Here is a 20,773-nt window from a genome sequence, read left to right as displayed (position 1 = left end):
CCAGTAAAGGGTCTGATTATTTCTGACTTAAATCACAAAATCATGCTTCACAAAGTCAAGGGGACCAGATCATGACCAATTCGTGAAATCACTGCTTAAGCAACTTCCTCTGGCAGCAAATCCTGTGACAGCCATTTTCTTTCTCATTGCTTTCTTAACTTCAATACTATATAGTGAAAATGCTTTCAACACTCAAGAATACCACTAAATTTTAACCCCAAATAGCTTTATTCCAATCAGTTTATTTAATATGACCTCAATTTCTCTTCTCTTTTCCCTGTCTCTCTCTCTTCCAATGTGTAACCCTGCACTTGCCTTTTTTCTGACTCTTACATAAGCATCTATTAAGATCTTATCCTCAGGACCAGGACACTCTATACGATTTTCTTTTCTCTTGGTAGAACACTAGGCAAGAAGTCAAAAGACTTTGAGATCTTACAGGACTACTTGTAACTTTCCCATTTCACTCACCGAATATAAGAAATGTAATCAGACAAAATGGGGAAAGATTGCTTTTCAATTTTCTGGGACACATTCATTTCCCATTAACAAATTCTTGAACTACTCCAACACACGCGATTACTTGCTAAGCCTTAAGGTGGAAATAAGGGCTTCCCAGGTGTCTCAGTGGTTAAGAAACCGCCTGCAATGTAGGAGACTCAGATTTGATCCCTGGGTCGCGAAGATCCCCTAGAGAAGGAAATGGCAATCTGCTCCAGTAATCCTGCCAGGAAAATCCCATGAACAGAGGAGCCTAGTGGGCTACAGTCCACAGGGTCACGAAGAGTCACAATCAGACACGACTGAGAGACTGAGCACACACATACACGCACACATATACATGTAAAGTTGCCAACTGCTCTTTATTTGAGATTCTGGGCATGCTAATTTCTCCGTATAAACTGGGGTTTCTTTTACGAAATGACAGTGATGAAAATGACATTGGTAGCAAAGTAAATAATCTGACAACTCTGTACCAGTTCTCTTTTATTATCAATATATTGTGTCTACCAGTGTATTAGAGCTGACTTTCTCTACCTATGCTCAGCTTATTTCCTGGTAGTTCCATGCTCATACCCCAGATCTGCAGCCTTGCTCCTTAGGGCTCCCAATTGCAGCCTTCTACAGGGAACTACATGGGCTCCCAGAGCCTCTTCATCAGAGAGTGGCAGGTCTCTGGAAGACTTCCATCCCCGTCCCACTCCCCCAGCTCACAGCCCAAGACAGACCAGCAGGGGTGTCTGAGTCCAGCTCCCTGGCAACTCAGCCTCCAGGCTGACTGGGCCTTCACAGACACTGCATCCTTGCCTTCTTCCCTTCTTTACAGCACTTTCCCTGCTCCCTTACTGGTTTCTCCAGGAGCACTTTTCTAACAAACCCTTGGTGGAGGAACAGTCTTCTCAGGTCTGCTTCTGGGAAACTGGATCCAAGAGCTCTACGAATTCCCACAGCTTGTGACTCCTTGACAGCTTGTTCTCTCCACTTTGGGACTTGTCTCACTTCTTGGAACACCAGGATTTCACCTTATGATTCTACTTTTGCACGTGCTGTTCTCACTTCACCTTTCCTATCCAAATTAAAGCCTTACTCAACCCTCAGTCCCAAGTAAGTCACTTCCTCTGGGAGGACTTCTCTGAGCCCCACAGGCTTTCCTCTGTCAGCACAGGCACCCAGCAGTACCCCAGCCCTTTTCCAGGCTGGCCTGTAAAACTCAAAGAACAAGACTCACATCAGTCCAGTCCTCTGTTTTGTTCCCAGCAGTGAGTGGGCAGAGAAGGTGTTCAATCAATGTTTCTGACTGCCGACAGAGTCACCAGAATGCTACCATTTACTAAATCTGCGCAGAAGAATTGTGGGGTATTTTATACAAATTGTGGGGTATTTTCTAACAAGTTTTTTACACAATGAAACTGATTTCATAATCAGTAAAAATTTTAGGCCCTTTTTCTATCCTGCAGTAATATATATTAGTTAGATTCTTTTCCTCAAAAGCTAATGGTGTTTTCTGTGGAATAAGGCTAAAAATCAGTTAAGCAAAGTAGACTTACATCTGTAAATATAAAGTTGTCATTTTCATCACAATCACACACTACAACTCTCAGCTAGGAACCCAAGAGCATGATTTATAGTCACAATCAGTTATGCAGAAATTAAGTTTTATATCTTATCCAGATACTGATTCATCTTTTTAAGGAAAAACTAGATAGCTTTGTGGGAAAGAGGCAGAGAATGATAGACTCCAACAAAACAATTTTCACATAAGCAAGCATCCTATTCAAAGAAATTCAAAGCATCCCCTTTCAGAAAAAAAGAAAAAATATAATAAAGGATATGTATAAGAAAGGATACCGGTTTTCTGTGCTTTAAAAAACTGATTCATTAATAACATTGTTAACAATGAATTATCAAACTTGTTCTTATAATAATGAATAAAGATTATACCAGGGGTGTCCAGCTTGAGCTGAGCTGTATTCTGCATTTGCTTCCTGGTAGCCTGGGAGGTGTTCCTTGGAGCTGAGCAGACAAGGACCTCTTCTCAACTCAAAGGGAGGAGAGTGTTAAGCCACACCAGATCTGTGCTTACTCCTCCTCCATGGGCAGTTGAGCTCCTACAGTTTAACAAGTGCCCATAAACTGCTCTTGGCCTAGAATAAGCTCATAAGGGCAGAGATTTTTGTCTATTTTGTTCATTGTTCATTAATGTACCTCAACACAGAGAACAATGCTTAGTACATGGTAGACACTCAAATATTTAATGAATGAATAGATGAAGCAATATAAAGATCTTAAACTGGTAAGATCAACAAGTAATAGAACATGGACAAATTAATAACATGATAGTTCAAGGAAAAGGAAATATAAATGGCTCTTAAACATGAGAAAACATTCAACCTCAGAGATGATAAAATAATTTTAACTTAAAGTTAACATGAGATAACATTTTTCACCTACCAAATTAACAAAAATGCTAAAATTTCTTAAAATACTCTACAGGTGAGGCTTTGGTAAAACACACATGCATGTACACTGCTGGTGGGAATATAAATAGGTAGAGCCTCCTTGAAGGGAAATCTGGCACATGTTAACACTACAAATACACAGACCCTTGGCCCCGCAAAATTTCTCGCAAGTTACCCACATGCATGCTTGTACACATGCGAAGTGACTCAATAGCAAGGTTATTCATTGTATTAACACTAATAATAGCAAAGCATGGAAACAACTAAGAAGCCATCAATAGGGAAGTGGTTAATAAGTTGGCGTATACATATACTGTACATTACTTGCAACTGTAGAAAAGAATAAGGAAGCTCTCTTTGCATTTATATGAAAAGATCCAATAAATACCACTAAGTGAAACAAATAAGGTGTAGAACAATGTAAATGGTGTGCTTATTTTTGTGTATAAAGAAAAGTAAAATGAATATATTTGTATTTGTTTATATCTGCACAACAAAACTCTGGAACAATGCAAAGGAAGTGGATGAAAGTGGTTATTTTGAGTGTAGGGTGGATCCTAGGCACATGGAGAACAGGGTATAAGAATGCATTATGTACTTTTTAGATTACTGAATATAATTACCTAATCAAATAATTAGATTCTAAAAAATCAGAAGGTTGAACTACAGAAACAAGACAGGAAGAGAAAGGCGCCATGATGCAAATCAATGATGTAAATAAATATGTTTTTAGGGAGAATGCATGAACACTTAAGGCAGCATTTATTTTTAAATGAATATACTTGTTACAAAAACATCCATTTAACATTAAAGCTAATCCCCTAAGGACCTCCTCTAAAGTATTACTCTGTAGGCTGACTTTGAGTTAACCAAAGTGTTTAAAAGCAATAACATGATGCCTGTTTGAAAATATGTTAGAAATCATACTTCTAACTAACTTCTCAGATTGGCTCATGTTCCAGTTAGTTCAAATCATGCTTTTCATTTACAGTAAACTCACACAAAAATCTCACAATCCATGATTATTATGGAGTGAGGTATTATAGGTATAAAGAATGCATTAAATTTATCTGATCCTTCTTTCCCTATCAGAAAAGTAAGGGAAATTTTAAAAAATTGAATTTGTTTAAATTACCTAAGAGAATGCTTTCAATGAAAAAAGACCTCCAGTATTGAAACCACCACCATCTTTCAGCAGTAAAATGTAGTCATTAAAAAAAAATGAGTCTTACCTGACTTCAGCCGGTGGACCTGGGGAATAGGGATTTGCAGAACAAGCTAGAATTCTAATGACTGCTCCAGGATGATAGGTTTCCAGAACGTGAACAGCTGTAGGATACACCTGTTGTTCAAAAGCAAGTTCCACATAGTCTTGGCTCTGGAAATTTGCCGGTGTCCTCTTGAATGGCACAGGAGCACTGGGACACTGATCCCACCATGTTCCGTAAGTTCGAAACACAGCTGTCTGAGTAAAGTCACCGGAACTTGGAAATACATTGGGGACACCTGCTAAGTTCCACATGGTATAGGACATGCTATTCTCACTCCCATAGTGGGAGCTGAAATCCACTACCTCTTTGGCATACTGGACCACCTCTGCATTCAGAGGGGAGGTCCGGCTGTTTGATTCTACAGTTCTATGGCTGTTCATTATTTCTCCTCTTGTAGCCGTCCTGGCTCGGCGCCGAAGGCACATATAATAAAACATAGTCAGAACTGTTAACATGGGAAAGACCGGTGACATCTAGGTGTGAATTATGAAGCTTCAAAAGGTCAGGTGTCCTCAGTAAGACGCATGAACTCTTTGAAGGATGTTCTAAAAAAATGAATGGCTTGGTGAAATAAAATAATTTAAATAAGTAGAAAAATACATGGATAAGGTAACAAACAGGCTTTTTACCCAATGTAATTTCCCAGAGTGAAACAAACAAAAAATGCACTATAAATGTGAATCTCTAAATAATCTAATGTACTTTTAAGAAACCTGAATATTGAAAATGTATACACTTTTATGATATATGGGAAGCAAACTGATATTATAAGGCAATGGAAGACGTACAACCCAAAAAAACCCATTTTGTACAAAATTATAACTATCCTTCAAGAAATACTAAGTCCTTGAACTTTTAAAATTAAAATTATTTAAAATATATGGCACACCACTAAAATACTGCTATAAATCCAAAAGGATCTTAGGCATTTTATAACTTCACATTTTAACAAATGATTCCCTATTGTTAATTATGACTCACTTCTGAACATGCTAAGTACAGATTTCACATTATGGGAATATAGTTTTCTAGAGCTGACAGTTAATCCAGACCAACTAAATTAACTGCCTTACACATCACAGATCACCAGACAGTGTTTAATTTATTCTAACTCCCAGCATTATTTGTGAGGGCAGTCCATGGCTGGCTGGCATCTGGTTGGTTGCCAGCTCCTCTTAGAAATCACTCACCCCAGACAGATCGGTCACAGGATACACACCGGAAATGCAAAGGTTGGCACTCATCCATGTGGCCTAACAGTTACACCCTGATTTCAGGTGCAAATATTGAAATATGACATTCTTTTACCTGTAAGACAAGAGTTTTAGAAAATATTTTTATTTCTAACTTAGGAAGCCAAATATCCCAACAAGATTATTATCATAGAGAAACAGCTACTTATTAGATACAGAACACTCAAATAGAACAGTCACGTTTTTCTGAATTGCATGGACAATTTTGAATAATATATTTTTTTAATTTTATGATAGAATGTAACAAAATTATTATAAATGAACCCTTTCTACATGAAGGTTACAAACCCACAGCTTATGGTCAAACCACACCAGCAGATATACTCATGTTAAGTGCTTAGTTGCTCAGTCATGTCTGACTCTTTGTGACCCCATGGACTATAGCCCACCAGGCTCCTCTGTCCATGGGACTTCCCAGGCAAGACTACTGGAGTGAGTTGTCATTTCCTTCCCCAGGGCATCTTCCCAACCTAGGGACTGAACCTGAATCTCCTGCACTGCAGGCAGATTCTTTACCATCTGAGCCACCAGGGAAGCCCAAGGGTAAGACGTGTCCCTGGGTGGATATACTTTAATAGGACCAAATAGTGATTTGTAAAGTTGAAGAAGTTTGTAACTTTTAATAGTCAAGAAGACCCCGTGAGAAGAGGCCTGGGCTTCCCTGGTGGCCACTCCTGTTCTCAGCCAGCTCTCCTAGTTCACGACAGACCTGGCCCCTGTCTGGACTGACTAGCTAACCTCTTGGCTACACAAACAAGGCAATCAAGCATACTCATTTTTCTACCTACGAAGCCTTGAGTTTAACCTCTCCTAAGTAAAAGAAGGAAAATACAGCAATTTTTCTTTAGTAGAGCAATGTGCCAGCCTTTCAAAACAGTATACAAAGATTATAAAATATTAGACATCTCTCCTATCCAAAACCTCTCACAGCTTTTTGTTCTTACATACCAGATACAATCTAAACCTCTTGGTTTGACATTTCAAGGCTCTCCTCAAGCTAGACAGACCCATTTCTTTACATCTAATGCAGTAAACTCTGTCACCTTCTAAACATCCTTCATATTTTACTTTAATCTCCCTGACTACCATTTCTTTTCCAGCCCCTTTATTCCACAAATAGGCTTATTATCTGGCACCACCTTTGTATCACGTACGTACTCTTGTTTCCACAAGGGCCTACATTAGGACCAAGTTTCTTGGAGGAAGGAATATAGCCAAAGACTTCATTTATCAAAGTACTCAGTATATGAAATATGACACATGTTGACAGGAAGACGATGAGAAAAAAAAACTATAAAAATCTAAAATAAGTTAAAACTAGATAACAGCATCTTCACAGGTGATGCTAGCGGTAAATAACCGACTGCAATGCAGGAGATGCAGGAGACAGGTTGGATCCCTGGGTCGGGAAGATCCCCTGGAGGAAGAAATGGCAACCCACTCCAGTATTCCTGCCTGAAGAATCCCATGGACAGAGGAGTCTGGTAGGCTGCAGTCCATAGGGTCACAAGGAGTCAGTCATGACTGAAGCGACTTAGCACAGCACATACAATGGCATCTTCTGCCTCTCAGTCCTGGCCAGATCCAAACACACCGAAATGCTTGACAAAATATAACCAGTAAAACAGGAAATAGAGGGCTGAGTTAGAAACAAATGAGGAAAACCTACGGTTGTGAGAAACAAAGAGGAAAATCAAAAAGCAGACAACAGTAACTGAAGCTATGGCTCAAGGAACTCATTATAGGTCTCAGTGGTTGTAATAAGAGGACTTTCAACACATCCATGCAGAGAGGTGATTTCAAGCCACAGGTCCCATTTGGAAGAATCTTCCTAAAGCCAAAATTCAGGAGAAATCACCCTATCTGTGAAACCAGGAACATGAAAGCTTAGCTCACTGGCCAGGAAGCCAAAGGATACTTGACATCAACGTGGGCAGTGGGGAGAAAGTCAGCGGAGGGAAGTCAGAACCCTGTTAGGCAAGTACCACGCAGAGTATGGGCCTAGATTCACACTGCCTTCATGGCTGAGAATCGCTATACCATCCCCAAGCCAAAAGATCTAAAAAGAAACAGTGGTCCTGAACTGGTAGAGGCAGATGGGAACCTCTCTGCAGGGATGCTTCCACACACAGGACTGACTAAACCCTTAAAGAGATGCATCACAGCACAAACTTACAGACCACAGCAGAAAATGAGCCACTATGACACAGTCGGTAGGCAGACTCACTAAATGGAAGAACCTACACCCTAAGAACAAGAAACAATAGAACACTCTGGACAAGAATTTTTTTGGGAAAGAGTAGCAAAAACACGTATTGAAATAAATAAGGTACTTTTGCAACACGTTACATGTTCTCGTCCTGATAAACCATGAATCAATGAATCAGATTCATCTCAGGACAGACAACACGGAGTGCTGAAGTATAGGACAGGTTGTAAAGGTGGGGAAAATAATGATTTAGAATATCACCTCTTTATTCAAACATTCCACCCACCACAAGGATAAATCTGTCAAAGAAAAAAATTTACCAATGCACAAATATCAATCTAATCTTTAACACCAAAACCTGAAAAGACATAGCTCTTTCTTTTACCACTTATACTTTACTTCAAAATAGACCCCCAGGTAAATTAAGAAGCATAATTTCCCAAAGAAGTTACTTGGTCCCCCTCTTTCTTGAAAGAAAAAGAATTAATGAAATAAAATTAAACTGCAAAAGTGAAATTCAGAAAATCCCACTCAATTGACATCTCAGCTAATTTGGGAAAATTGTGGGTGTTTTATTCCTGGAAATCTTCAAGGGAAGGACAGAAACCTATTTGTCAAGGTGGATGGATGGGTTTGACTCTATAATCTTTAGATATCACTTCTCCCTCCACAGTCTATAAATTGCTGCAATGGAGCTCCTTTTACTTTCTTTATAAAACTGCATTTATCAGAAAGTAATAGTTTTATAAAACCAAAGAAACATCTGCAAAATAAGATATCATCATTCATGTGATCTTGCACAATCATTCTTGGCAAAAAGATTGAGACAAATTCTATTTGACCTACTGAACCACAAACTTTATAACTGTTTCCCAGCTAGCTTTTACCATCAGATTATGGGATAATATCAAAAGCAGCAAGACTATCATGTGGGCAGTATCATTTTTAAGCTGGTGTTAAGTAAAATTTTGCATTGCAGCAACATACATAAAGGTGAGTTATAAATATACATATTATATGTGAGAGTTATGAATACATGTGTTATATATATGCTATAAATATACATATGTTCAACGAACTTTGGTGTAGAAAAGATGCTTTATTTTTTTCAACTATGGATAACAATAATCTACAGGGTTAATTTTCTATGAGATAAAGCTATACTGACAAAAAGAAGGAAAGGCACTGGAAAACCTAATATATTTATTCTTTTACCAGCCATAATATTTAGAAAAATATAATGCAGCTAACACCTGTTTTTTTTTTTTTTAATAAACATGGCATAGAAATAAAAAAGGAAAATGTACAAGTCCATTGTTAACATCCTTCATTAATTCTAAACTCCTTCCCAGTCAACTAAGATGACACATAACAGTGTCTGGGGGTGAGGACGAACATATGGAGAAGAAAGGATAGCTCACTCTACTTTTCCCTGGGAAATGAAGCTGAAAAGGGGAATAGAGCCGCAGTTTCAGGACTCATGTGGGCAGCAACGACCAATACACAAGTTCAAATTGTCCATGTACTGTCTGGACTTCTGCCAAGGCATTGAGGCAATTTGTGATAACCAATGAATATCCCAATGGGCAATGAACCAAATGTGAAAGATACAGTAACTCCCCTTTAGGAGGAGAATGGAATTCAAAGACAAAATGATTTTCCCCCCAGATGCAAGTAAACAAACATTAGTCTGGTACACTAAATTTGTCCAAGAGGGTGACTAGAATATATACCTTTGGGGAGACATTTTCTTTCCCAGTACATTCAAAAAACTACATTACTATTAAACACAACATATAAAAACACGATTTTCCATTTAACAAAAATGTCTGAATTAGAAATACAATGATCTTTATTCATTTAATCCAATAACTTGTCAACAATGATTACAAAGTAAAAAATTCCCCACAACACACTGAACGCTTATACTAGCACAATCAAGGAATACAAAACAACAGCTATTTCAACTGTATCAGGAGACTTTAATACTCCTTGGGAAACAACTTGCTTTATGCGACATCATTTTATTATAATACAACTTTATTTTCAACCTCATCTTTCATATTATAAAATGTTTAGCAAAGTTAAATAATACAATTACAGAGAAGGCAATAACAGTGGAAAAGAGAAATTAAGAGGTATAGACAAGGGAGAACATATGTTTACTACTGAGATTTGAAGTGAGATGGGGAGTCGATGAGGCGGAGAGAAACAGGATGGCAGGAACTGCAGAGAAGAGGGCAGAGGAACCAGGAGGAAGGAAAGGGGGCTTTTCATGAAATCAACAAAAGGAGGTAACTGGGATGAACGTGAAAGCTTAGGTTCATGGTATAGTGGAAGAACCTGGAGAACAAGTTTAAAACTCCAGAGGATTCTCAACTTATTTTAAAGTGAAAAGATATGGGAAAAGATAAAAAAGCTAGGCAAAAAGGCACAGTCCTACACTGAAGGCAAGTCATAACAATACGTACTTGCAAAATAGCCCACAGAGACATGTCAGCGAAGTGACAGAAAAAAACTGAGAGTTTCGGCAGCCTTGCAGGATGTTACCGAAATGTCATGGAGGGTGGAATGTGGTAACAAATCCAGAAAAAAAGCTGAACTTTAAATGCTGTCATTTCTGAATCCTGCTGAAACTGATCAAGAGACACTCCTTTGAGGAAAGGACTTTTCAGATTGAGTCCAGAAATCCAGACATAGCGGAATGGGGGAAAATATCAGTCAAGAAAAGAAAGGGGTTATATTTGAACTTGGTATAGCAGCTGACACTCCCAACCAGCCCTCTTCCCCTGGCCTGCCCTCTGTAGGCTTCCACGCAATCACATGCTCTCCTATCTCCTCCTGCCTTTCTGGTAACTTCTGTGTCCTCCCTCAGACTGCTCTCTCCTCATTCTCCTAAAATATTTAGAGGTTCCATTAAAGGAAAGCTGTCTTTTTAATAACTTCCCACTTACCTTGGACTGGTCTTCTCCCTGTGTCTTCCACTTCACACACCCCACCCTTCCTACAGACCCAGAACACCTACCAGGGCTCAGCTGCACCAGTACTTTCACACCTCAGCATCTCCAGGTCTCGCACTGAGGCTCTGTGGCTCTGAAATTCCCTTACTCTTCCTCTGTTTGACACCCTCTTACTCACCTTTAAGGTTCAGACCTTAACCACTACTCACTTTTTCCTTGCTCTTATCTTTCGTGTTCATTTCTTACGTGTGTGTGTGCTCATTCACGTCCAACTCTTTATGGCCCCCTGGACTGTATATAGCCTGCCAGGCTCCTCTGCCCATGGAATTTTCCACACAAAAATATGGGAGTTGGTTGCCACCTCCTATTCCTTGCGGGGTGGCGGGGGGGGGGGGGGGTGGTCCTAACCCCTAGGGATCGAGCCCGTATCTCTTGCATTTCCTGCACTGACAAATGGATTGTTTACCACTGCGCCACCTGGGAAGCCCACCATTTCTTACATGCTGAGATATTTTTTTCTACTATAATAGACTACAAAGTCCTCAAGTTAAAAGAATGTTTCTTAATGAGAAGTATATCCTTATGGCTTAGCACATGCCAATATATGTTCAGTAAACATTTATTCATTTTTTTGAGATCAGCAGAGTAGATGGCAGAAGAGAATTAAAATAAATAAGTTTAAAACAGACACAAAAATAAACCAGTGACCCTTCTAAGATAAGGCACATGTAGAACCCCCTCCCAAAAAAGAAGCAAAAAACAATGTTCCACATCTTGATACAGAGAAAAAGAGAAAAATGGACAACAAAAACAGAAACACAATAGGTAAGAATCAAATATATGACCTTCCTTGAAGCCATCCAGTAAGGAATGGTATATATATATAATGAAATTTTACTATTTGAAGAGAATGTAAAAAAGTGGTAACTTCTGTTAATACAAAAGCAGCCTTGAATACATAAAAGAGACCTAACCTTGGCCACAAAGAAACTCTGATTGAAATTAAAGAAAGATTCATGAAAGACATGATTGGAGAGGTAAAAGAAGCTATTTTCTCAAATATGATGATTTTTTTTAACACTCCAAATCTATGTTAAGACCATATGGTGATTATGGAAGACTGGAAAAAACTGTGGATGAAAAAGTTCTTTAAAAAGCGAGAGAGAGAGAGAACTTCAGAGTAAAAGAGAAGAGATAGGCCAAAAAGGGCAGTAAATAAGAATAAGGGTAAAAAAAGACAGGTTAGTATTTTTCTGCTATTAGATACACGAGGGAGGACCAAAGGTCGAGTCTTACAAAAGCATCCCTCTTCCTCCATCATTATTCACAAGGCACTACATTGAAAACACACGGAAGTGTCAGTAAGGAGACTACTGTGGGCGGAATATTATGACATTAAGTGCCTCTCTCTTCCTCTATGTAAATTCTTCTCCAGTTGCAACATTTTTATTATGACTACAGGTTTTAATCAACAAGGTCCCAATACAGAATAAACAGGTAGAGTTTAACCGAACCATGTGGATGAACAAAGAAAAAGACCAGCTTCATGGCTATTTGAAAACCCAGGCAAATAAAGTAAAAGGAGAAGCAACCAGGAAGAAAAACCTGAAGGCCAGGGAAAATACTTCAAAACCAAAGAGGTAAACAAAAATCTTCCAGAAATCAAGGTAGGCCTTGAAAATACAAAAACTATGGAACACAATGGGCTCTTCAGAATTTCTGCTGAGTTAACACCCAAATGGTGAGAATGAAGCAGGAAATGTCTAACAAGTGAAACTAGGAATAAGCTTGTCAGAAACAAAGGATGAGGTTTAGAACCAACTTAAACTAGGAACTGACAATGGTTAGTTCTGTACAATGCTTTATTTCTTCTCTTTCTTTCCTATACTTTAACAAGCAAATCTAAATTTATGAAATATTTCACAAGCAATCTTAGTAGCAAGAAAAAGGAATTTAGGAGTCAATGTTAAAAAAAAAAAAAAGCCACATAACGGTAGGATAAGTGAATTGTAATTTTCTGACACAATAGACATGAAAACCCTCTTTCTACCAAAGATACTATTTCACAAGTGACAAATAAGGAAGTTTCTAGTCACACAGGCATGATACTATAAAGTACCTTACTTACAAATGCCACTAATGCTATCTGTTTTACATTTTTCTTAATTATTTATGATGAGTAGGAATAAATCATGAGTTGGAAGAACTATAAATTAGAATAACCCGAAACCTTTAACAGATACATGATGTATATTTAACTAAAACCTACAGTATTAAAACTTAAGAATATCTGGTTGCAGATAATTTTAAATGGACTCACTGAAGAAAGGAAAAAAAACCTCTCTAGCTCTTAAAACCACAAGGTAAATGTAAATTTATTTTAGCCAAATAGTAGTGATACATTCGGAGAAGGCAATGGCACCCTACTCCAGTACTCATGCCTGGAAAATCCCATGGACAGAGGGGCCTGGTGGGCTGCAGTCCATGGGGTCGCTAAGAGTCAGACACGACTGAGCGACTTCACTTTATTTTTTCACTTTCATGCACTGGAGAATGAAATGGCAACCCACTCCAGTGTTCTTGCCTGGAGTATCCCAGGGACGGGGGAGCCTGGTGGGCTGCCGTCTATGGGGTCACACAGAGTCGGACACGACTGAAGCAACTTAGCAGCAGTAGCAGTGATACATTTGTACATTAAAATAAAAAGTATTTTACCTAATAAAAAAATAACTGAATTTAGTTAGCCTTCCTAACAAAAATCCAAGTACAAAATCATAGGTATGTCACTCACTGCTAGCCATTCAAGCTAAAGAGCAATTAATTAAAATGGCATAATACTGTTAAATTAACTCTGGAGTATAATTTACATTCTAAAACATGTACTCCATTTTAAGTGTACAGTTCAATGAGGTTTGACAAAGACATATAACAATGCAAACCACCACCAGGACCAAGATATAATGGTTGGCCAAAAAGCTAGTTTGGGTCTTCCCATAAGATGTTACAGAAAAACCCAAATTTTTTTACCAACCCAATAAAAAATTTCTCTTCTCCCAATCACCCATCTGGGCTGGAGGAAGCACAAGCTGGAATCAAGATTTCGGGGAGAAGTATCAATAACCTCAGATATGCAAATAACACCACCCTTACGGCAGAAAGTGAAAAAGAACTAAAGAGCCTCTTGATGAAAGTGAAAGCTTAAAGCTCAACATTCAGAAAACTAAGATCATGGCATCCGGTCCATCACTTCATGGTAAATAGACAGGGAAACTGGAAACAGTGGCTGACTTTATTTTTCTGGGCTCCAAAATCACTGCAGATGGTGACTGCAGCCATGAAATTAAAAGACACTTACTCCTTAGAAGGAAATTTATGACCAACCTAGATAGCATATTAAAAAGCAGAGACATTACTTTGCCAACAAAGGTCCATCTAGTCAAGGCTATGGCTTTTCCAGTGGTCATGTATGGATGTGACAGTTGAACTATAAAGAAAGCTGAGCACAGAAGAATTGATCCTTTTGAACTGTGGTGTTAGAGAAGACTCTTGAGAGTCCCTTGGACTGCAAGGAGATCCAACCAGTCCATCCTAAAGGAGATCAGTTCTGGGTGTTCATTGGAAGGACAGATGTTGAAGCTGCAACTCCAATCCTTTGGCCACCTGATGCAAAGAGCTGACTCACTGGAAAAGACCCTGATGCTAGGAAAGACTGAGGGCAGGAGAAGGGGATGGCATCACCGACTCAATGGACATAGGTTTGGGTGGACTCCAGGAGTTGGTGATGGGCAGGGAGGCCTGGCATGCTGCGGTTCATGGGGTCGCAAAGAGTCGGACATGACTGAGTGACTGAACTAAACTGAATCACCCATCCATTCCCTGTGCCAGGGGAAAAAAAGACATACTGCTGTTGTCACTATAAATTAGACTACCTTTTATTCTAGTTACATAAAGTGAAATATGTCTGTACTTTTATGTCTATTTTGCTCAGCATAACTGAGATTTATCCCTCTTGTTATGTTTATCAGTCATTTGTTCCTTTATTGCTGAATCATCTCTATTAAGCAGACCTATTCATTCCCCTGCTGATAGACATTTGGGTTGTTTCGAGAACCAAAATGTTTACAAAATGAGTGTAACATTTTACATTCCCACCAACAATGTATGAGAGTTCTAGTTGCTCCAAATCTTCACCAACAGTTATTATTGTCGATCTTTAGCCATTCCAGTGGGTGGGTCATGACACCTTGTGGTTTTAGTCTGCATTTCTCAATTGACTAGTAATGATGTGTCCTATTTTCATGTCTTTATTTGCCACATGTATCTTCTTTAGTGAAATGGGTATTTTTCCCATTTTTTAATTGTCTTTATATTAATCATTTTTTTTGTTTTCTTATTGAGTTGTAAGAGTTCTTTATACATTCTAGATACAATCTTTTCTAGATATATGTTTTGCAAATGGCTTCTTTCAGTCTCTCCCTATTTGTGCTTGCCTTTTCATCTACTTGATAACAGATTTATCTTTAGAAAATAGCTTCTCTTTAGAAAAGTTTTTAATTTTTAAGTCCAATTTATCATTTATTTTTCTTTTATGACATACTTTTGTGTATCCTGGCAAATGTTTTACTTAGGAGCAGTTTCAAAAGATTAAACCCTAAGACAGATAGTGTTTAATATCTTAAATCTGAGAACAGTTAAATACAGATTAATCAATTCTAAGATGATATCAAACTGGATGCTACAAACATTTGTGGTGGGAATACGAAATGGTACAGTCACTCTGGGTAAGTCTGAAAGTTTATAAAGTTATATACCCTTACCAAACCATCTAGCATTCCACTCCTAGGATATTTACTCAAATGTATTAAAACCTATATTCAAACAAAAACCTGTACACAAATGTTTAGAGCAGATTTATTCATTCTCATTCCAATCTGGAGATGTCCAAGATGTCCTTCAACAGGCAAATGGATAAACAGTGTTACACCTATTCGGTGAAATACTATTCAGTAATAACAAAGAATGAGTTACTAACTCAGGTAACAGCAAAGATGACTTAAAATGCATTTTGTAAGTGAAAGAAGACACACACAAAGGCTACACAACTGTTTAATTTCATGTATATGATACTCTGGAAAAGGTAAAATTATAGGGAAGGAAAGCAGATCAGTGTTTACTGGGGAGTTAGGGAAGAAGACAGGATTGAGTCTGATGACTACAAAGGGGCCACACAAAGGAATTCTTATGGCAATGAAACGGTTCTGTATGCTTTTATTTTCAGTCTTCACTGTGGACCAAGACAGGTTAGAGATCTGGTATCCCAGAATTGGGTTGTTCATGGGCATCCTAGCTTATTAGTCAGTTTTTGACCAGCACACCCTGATAAATATCTACTAGTTGACATGTTCTGCTCATTCATTATGCTCAGAGCCCCGGCCAACTCACCTGGCCTTAGACATCCATCCTAAAGACCTAAAAGCAACTTGGGCAATTAGAGCAACTGGTCTCCAACAAAAGTTAACACAAAAAATAGAAGAAGTGTTTTAAAATAATAACTATTATCTTTAGTGTGAATTAACATGGCATAGGCTCCATAAAACAAGTATAAGCTAATTAAAAATTTTTAATTTTTAGAAATTAAAATCATAGTAGTCGAAATAAATTGAAAATTTAAATGAAAAAATAGGAACACAGATGCAAGAAACCCAACATCTATATAAAGTGAATTCAAGATGAGGCTGATGAAAGTTCAAAAAAATGCTAAAAGATAATGGAACATTTTAGAAATTACAAAGGAAAAAGAACTGACTCAAAGTTTTATTCACATAGAAAAACAAGCCAGAAACTATTTCTGGACATGCAAGTATTCCTCCCATAACTCTTCTTAAAAACATTACTCAAGAAAGTATTCCAGTCAAAAAACAAATGAATTAAAGTAAATAAACTTTAAAAGAGGAAGACACAATATTCAAGTGACCAGTGACCTTATAGTTAAATCTAAATCATTACAGATGCAGTACTAGTAAAGTTGAAAAGGATGGTTAGGGGAAAACAGAAGTGATATGAAAGGAAATCAAATCAATAGAACCAAGAATGTGGGGAAGGCAAAGAGTCAAGGTCTTGTCTCATTAAATGGAGGAATAACGGCAAAAGAAAGTCAGTTCTACATCATTTTAGAATTTCCAAACTTTCAGGGGAGAAAAAAAGTAAATACGAATAGGTTAAATTTTCCTGTGAAAAAGTAAGTCCCTTTGCACAAGGGATCCTTGTAATGGAGTGAGTCTACATTTTGACTATGGTGGTGGTGACAAGATCTACATAAAATGTCAGAGAACACACACACAAAGGTATGAAAACTGAGGAAACCTGAGTAAAGCATGTAGACTGGGTCAATGTCAATTCTCCAGGTGTACTATAGTGTTACAGTCATGCAAGATGTTACCACAGGAAGAAACTGGGCGAAGTACACTTAAGATATTCCTTTATTCCTTCTTTAAATTGCATGTGAACCTATAATTGTCTTTTATAAAAAGTTCTTTAACAAAGCAAAATAAATAATAAACACAAACTTTCAGGTTGGGAGAGCAAAGGTTGGAAGGAAAAATAAAAGTCTGACTAAATGATGCTTGATATTTATAAGAGAGTAAAGCAAAATGATATAAGTAACTGAAAGAAACATATGAGCAATAAAAATCTATCCAGTACACACAAAACTGACAGAGATGGCAACAGTAATATCAGAAATCATCAAACAGAGCAAAAAATATTTTATATTTTGTAAGATTGAAATCCACTAAGAACAAACATCTATAAAGATGAATCCAATCAAATTCATAGTCACGGTAAGAGACTAATATATTCTGCTTACTGATTTATCAGTTTTGAGAAAACAGTAAATAGTGATATGGTACAAGGAATGTGTCAAGCCAAAAAACAGGGAAATGACAGCTTATCAAAAATATTTTGGGAGAATGTCTACACACTTAGAAAAGTAAATTTAGAATACAGTTGATCCTTGAACAATGCAGGGGTTAGGAGCACCAGCCTTCTGTGCAGCTAAAAACCCATGTATAACTTACAACTGGCCATGCATATACACAGTTCCTCCTTATCCACAGTTTTGTATCCCTAGGTTCATCCAACAGTGAATTGTTTAGTACTGAGCATTTACTACTGAAAAAAATCCATATGTATATGGATTCCTGCAAGTCAAACCCATGTTATTCAAGGGTCAACTGTATTATCCAAGCAACTATTTTTTAAAATTTAAATAAGTAACACAAAATATCCAGTAAGAGAGTATGTACAAAGAGCATTTTAATAACCTTGGGATGGAAACTCAGGATGTCATAAAGGAAGAGAATACAGAACTGACAACATACATATTAAAACTTTCTAGTTAAAACCAACTAACTCTGGGAGGTAGAGAAGGACAGAGGAACCTGGTGTCTGCAGTCCATGTGGTCGCAGAGTCAGGCACAACTTAGTGACTGAACAACAAAAACAATATGGCAAAAGCTCCCAGAAAAAGCATTTAAAGAATAAACTATGAAAAAATACTAGCAATGGTGTACCAAGTCACTGATAGCCATGACATATAAAGAGCTATTACAAAGTAACATGAAAAAGAGGAACATCAACAGAAAATTAAGCAAAGAATATGAATAGGCAAGTAGATATTCAACTCCATCAATAAGCAAACAAATGCAAAATTAAAACAGTAAAAGCACCTGTCATCCATAAAATCATAAAATGTAAAAAATGATAATTTTAGCAGTGATTGTTTCAGAACAATTCTTCACAGGTCTCTCACATTTCTGCACATCTCATAAGCAGGGACACTGATAATCTCTGTTCCAGACTATCCTATCAAAGGTCTTTATACAGCGAACATTGTTGGCAGATAGAGAAGTCTCCCTCTGCAGTAGAGGGCAGATCTTTTTTTTACTATCCAGCATAATAAAGATAATGTCTCTCTCTAGGGTAAAGGTTAGGCAGACTTGCTTGCAGCCTATTATGAACAGTCAGGTTCCCTAAACTCAGGGTTTCACTCCTATAATGTAATCTACTGCATATGCTTGAACTACCTGGCCCTCATCACATCACCCTGTGGAAATCAGGGTTCGAGGAAGTGACAGAAGAAAAGAATGGGAGAAGGACATGTGCTCACCTCCTCCTGGGAAAGCACTGGAACCACAACTAACTGCTGAACAACTAGCAACAGAAAGATGCTGAAACTGACACAAAAGATACTCCACGTTAAAAGACAAAGAAGAGTCAATGAGACGGCTGAAGGGGTGCAATTAGGATAAGATCAAATCCCATACCTGCCAGGTGGCTGACCCACAAACTGGAGAACAATTAAACCACAGAAGTTCTCCCACTACTGTGAAGGTTCTGAGCCCCACATCAGGATTCCCAGCCTGCAGGTCCAGCAAAGCGACTAGGAATCCCCAAGGAATCTGACTTTGAAGGCCAGTGGGATTTGACTGCTGGACTTCCATGGAACTGGGGGAAACAGAGACTCCACTCTCAGAGGATACACACAAAATCTTGGGCACAGCAGGACGCAGGGGGAAGGAGCTGTGTGTGACCCCACAGGAAACTGAACCAAGCCTACCTATGGTGTTGGAGGGTCTCCTGCAGAGGTGTGGGGTGGCAGTGGTTCACCTCAAGGACAAGGGGACTGGCAGCAGCAGTTCTAGGAAGTACCAACTGATGTGAGCTCTCTTGGAGGCCACCGTAAGCGGGACCATAGGGTCTGTAGGCTCCAGGGCTAGGTCCTTAGGCCAAACTAAGAGAGAGGGATCACAGCCCCACCCAGCAGCAGACAAGCAGATTAAAGTTTTACTGAGCAAGGCCCTAACCACCAGAGCAAGAACCAGTTCTTCACACTGCCAGTCCCTCCCATCAGGAAGCTTGCATTTTAGATAGCCTCTTGAGGCTTAGTATCATCAAAACAGACAACCCAATCAAAAAATGGGCAAAAGATCTAAACAGACATTTCTCCAAAGAAGACAGGTGGCCTAAAAGCACATGAAAAAATATTCAGCATCACTAATTATTAGAGAAATGCAAATCAAAACTGCATTGAGTTATCACCTCACACCAGTCAAAATGGTCATCATCAAAAAAATCCATAAACAATAAATGCTGGAGAGGGTGTGGAGAAAAGAGGACCCTCCTACACTCTTGGTGGGAATGTAAATTGGTACTGCCACTAAGGAGAACAGTATGCTTCTGCTGCTGCTAAGTCACTTCAGTCGTGTCCGACTCTGTATGACCCCATAGACGGCAGCCAACCAGGCTCCATCCCTGGGATTCTCCAGGCAAGAACACTGGAGTAGGGTGCCATTTCCTTCTCCAATGCATGAAAGTGAAAAGTGAAAGTGAAGTCGCTCAGTCGTGTCTGACTCTTAGCGACCCCATGGACTGCAGCCTACCAGGCTCCTCCGTCCATGGGATGTTCCAGGCAAGAGTACTGGAGTGGGGTGCCATTGCCTTCTCCAGGAGAACAGTATGGAGGTTCCTCAAAAATCTAAAAATAAAGCTACTATATCACCCCAGAATCCCACTCCTGGGCACATGAAAGTGAAGTGAAAGTGTTGGTCACTTCAGTCATGTCCAACTCTTTGTGATCCCATGGACTGAAGCCCGCCAGATTCCTCTCTCCATGGGATTCTCCAGGCAAGAATACTGGAATGGGTTGCCATTCCCTTCTCCAAGGGATCTTCCCAACCCAGGCATAGCACCCAGGTCTCCCGCACTGCAGGCAGACTCTACCATCTGAGCCACCAGGGAAATTATATATCCAGAGAAAAACATGGTCTGAAAGGATACACGCACCTCAACGTTCACTGCAGTACTGTGTACAATAGCCAAGACATGGAAGGAAGCTAAATGTCCATCGACAGAGGAATGGATACAGAAGATGTGGTAAATACATACAGTGGAATATTACTCAGCCATTAAAAATACAGAAATAATGCCATTTGCGGCATCATGGATGGACCTAGAGATTGTGAAGTCAGACAGAGAAGGAGAAATATCATAGGACATTTTTTATATGCAAAATATAAAAAGAAATATTTGTTGTTGTTTAGTCACTAAGTTGTGTCCAACT

The 20,773-nt window shown here is 38.7% G+C and overlaps 1 protein-coding gene across 3 annotated transcripts in view; it reads right to left on the bottom strand.

Annotated features, from left to right (window-relative positions):
- The window catches only part of FBXL4 (F-box and leucine rich repeat protein 4), a 75,545-nt gene that overhangs the window by 50,189 nt on the left and 4,583 nt on the right, over positions 1–20,773 (bottom strand). The window contains exons 2-3 of one of the 3 annotated variants that reach the window (XM_070796044.1): positions 5,422–5,539; positions 4,193–4,792 (exon numbers count right to left, since the gene is read on the bottom strand). In XM_070796044.1, coding sequence (XP_070652145.1) covers positions 4,193–4,704 — 512 coding nt within the window. In that variant the 5' untranslated portion in view covers positions 4,705–4,792; positions 5,422–5,539. The remainder of the gene's footprint in view (positions 1–4,192; positions 4,793–5,421; positions 5,540–20,773) is intronic. The other 2 variants (XM_019967327.2, XM_019967328.2) reach the window with 2 other exon arrangements.

The sequence above is a fragment of the Bos indicus genome, chromosome 9, assembly GCF_029378745.1.
Source record: "Bos indicus isolate NIAB-ARS_2022 breed Sahiwal x Tharparkar chromosome 9, NIAB-ARS_B.indTharparkar_mat_pri_1.0, whole genome shotgun sequence".
NCBI classification, from domain to species: Eukaryota; Metazoa; Chordata; class Mammalia; order Artiodactyla; family Bovidae; genus Bos; species Bos indicus.
The sequence above is the reverse complement of the archived record's forward strand: the minus strand, read 5'-3'. Positions and strand labels throughout refer to the sequence as shown.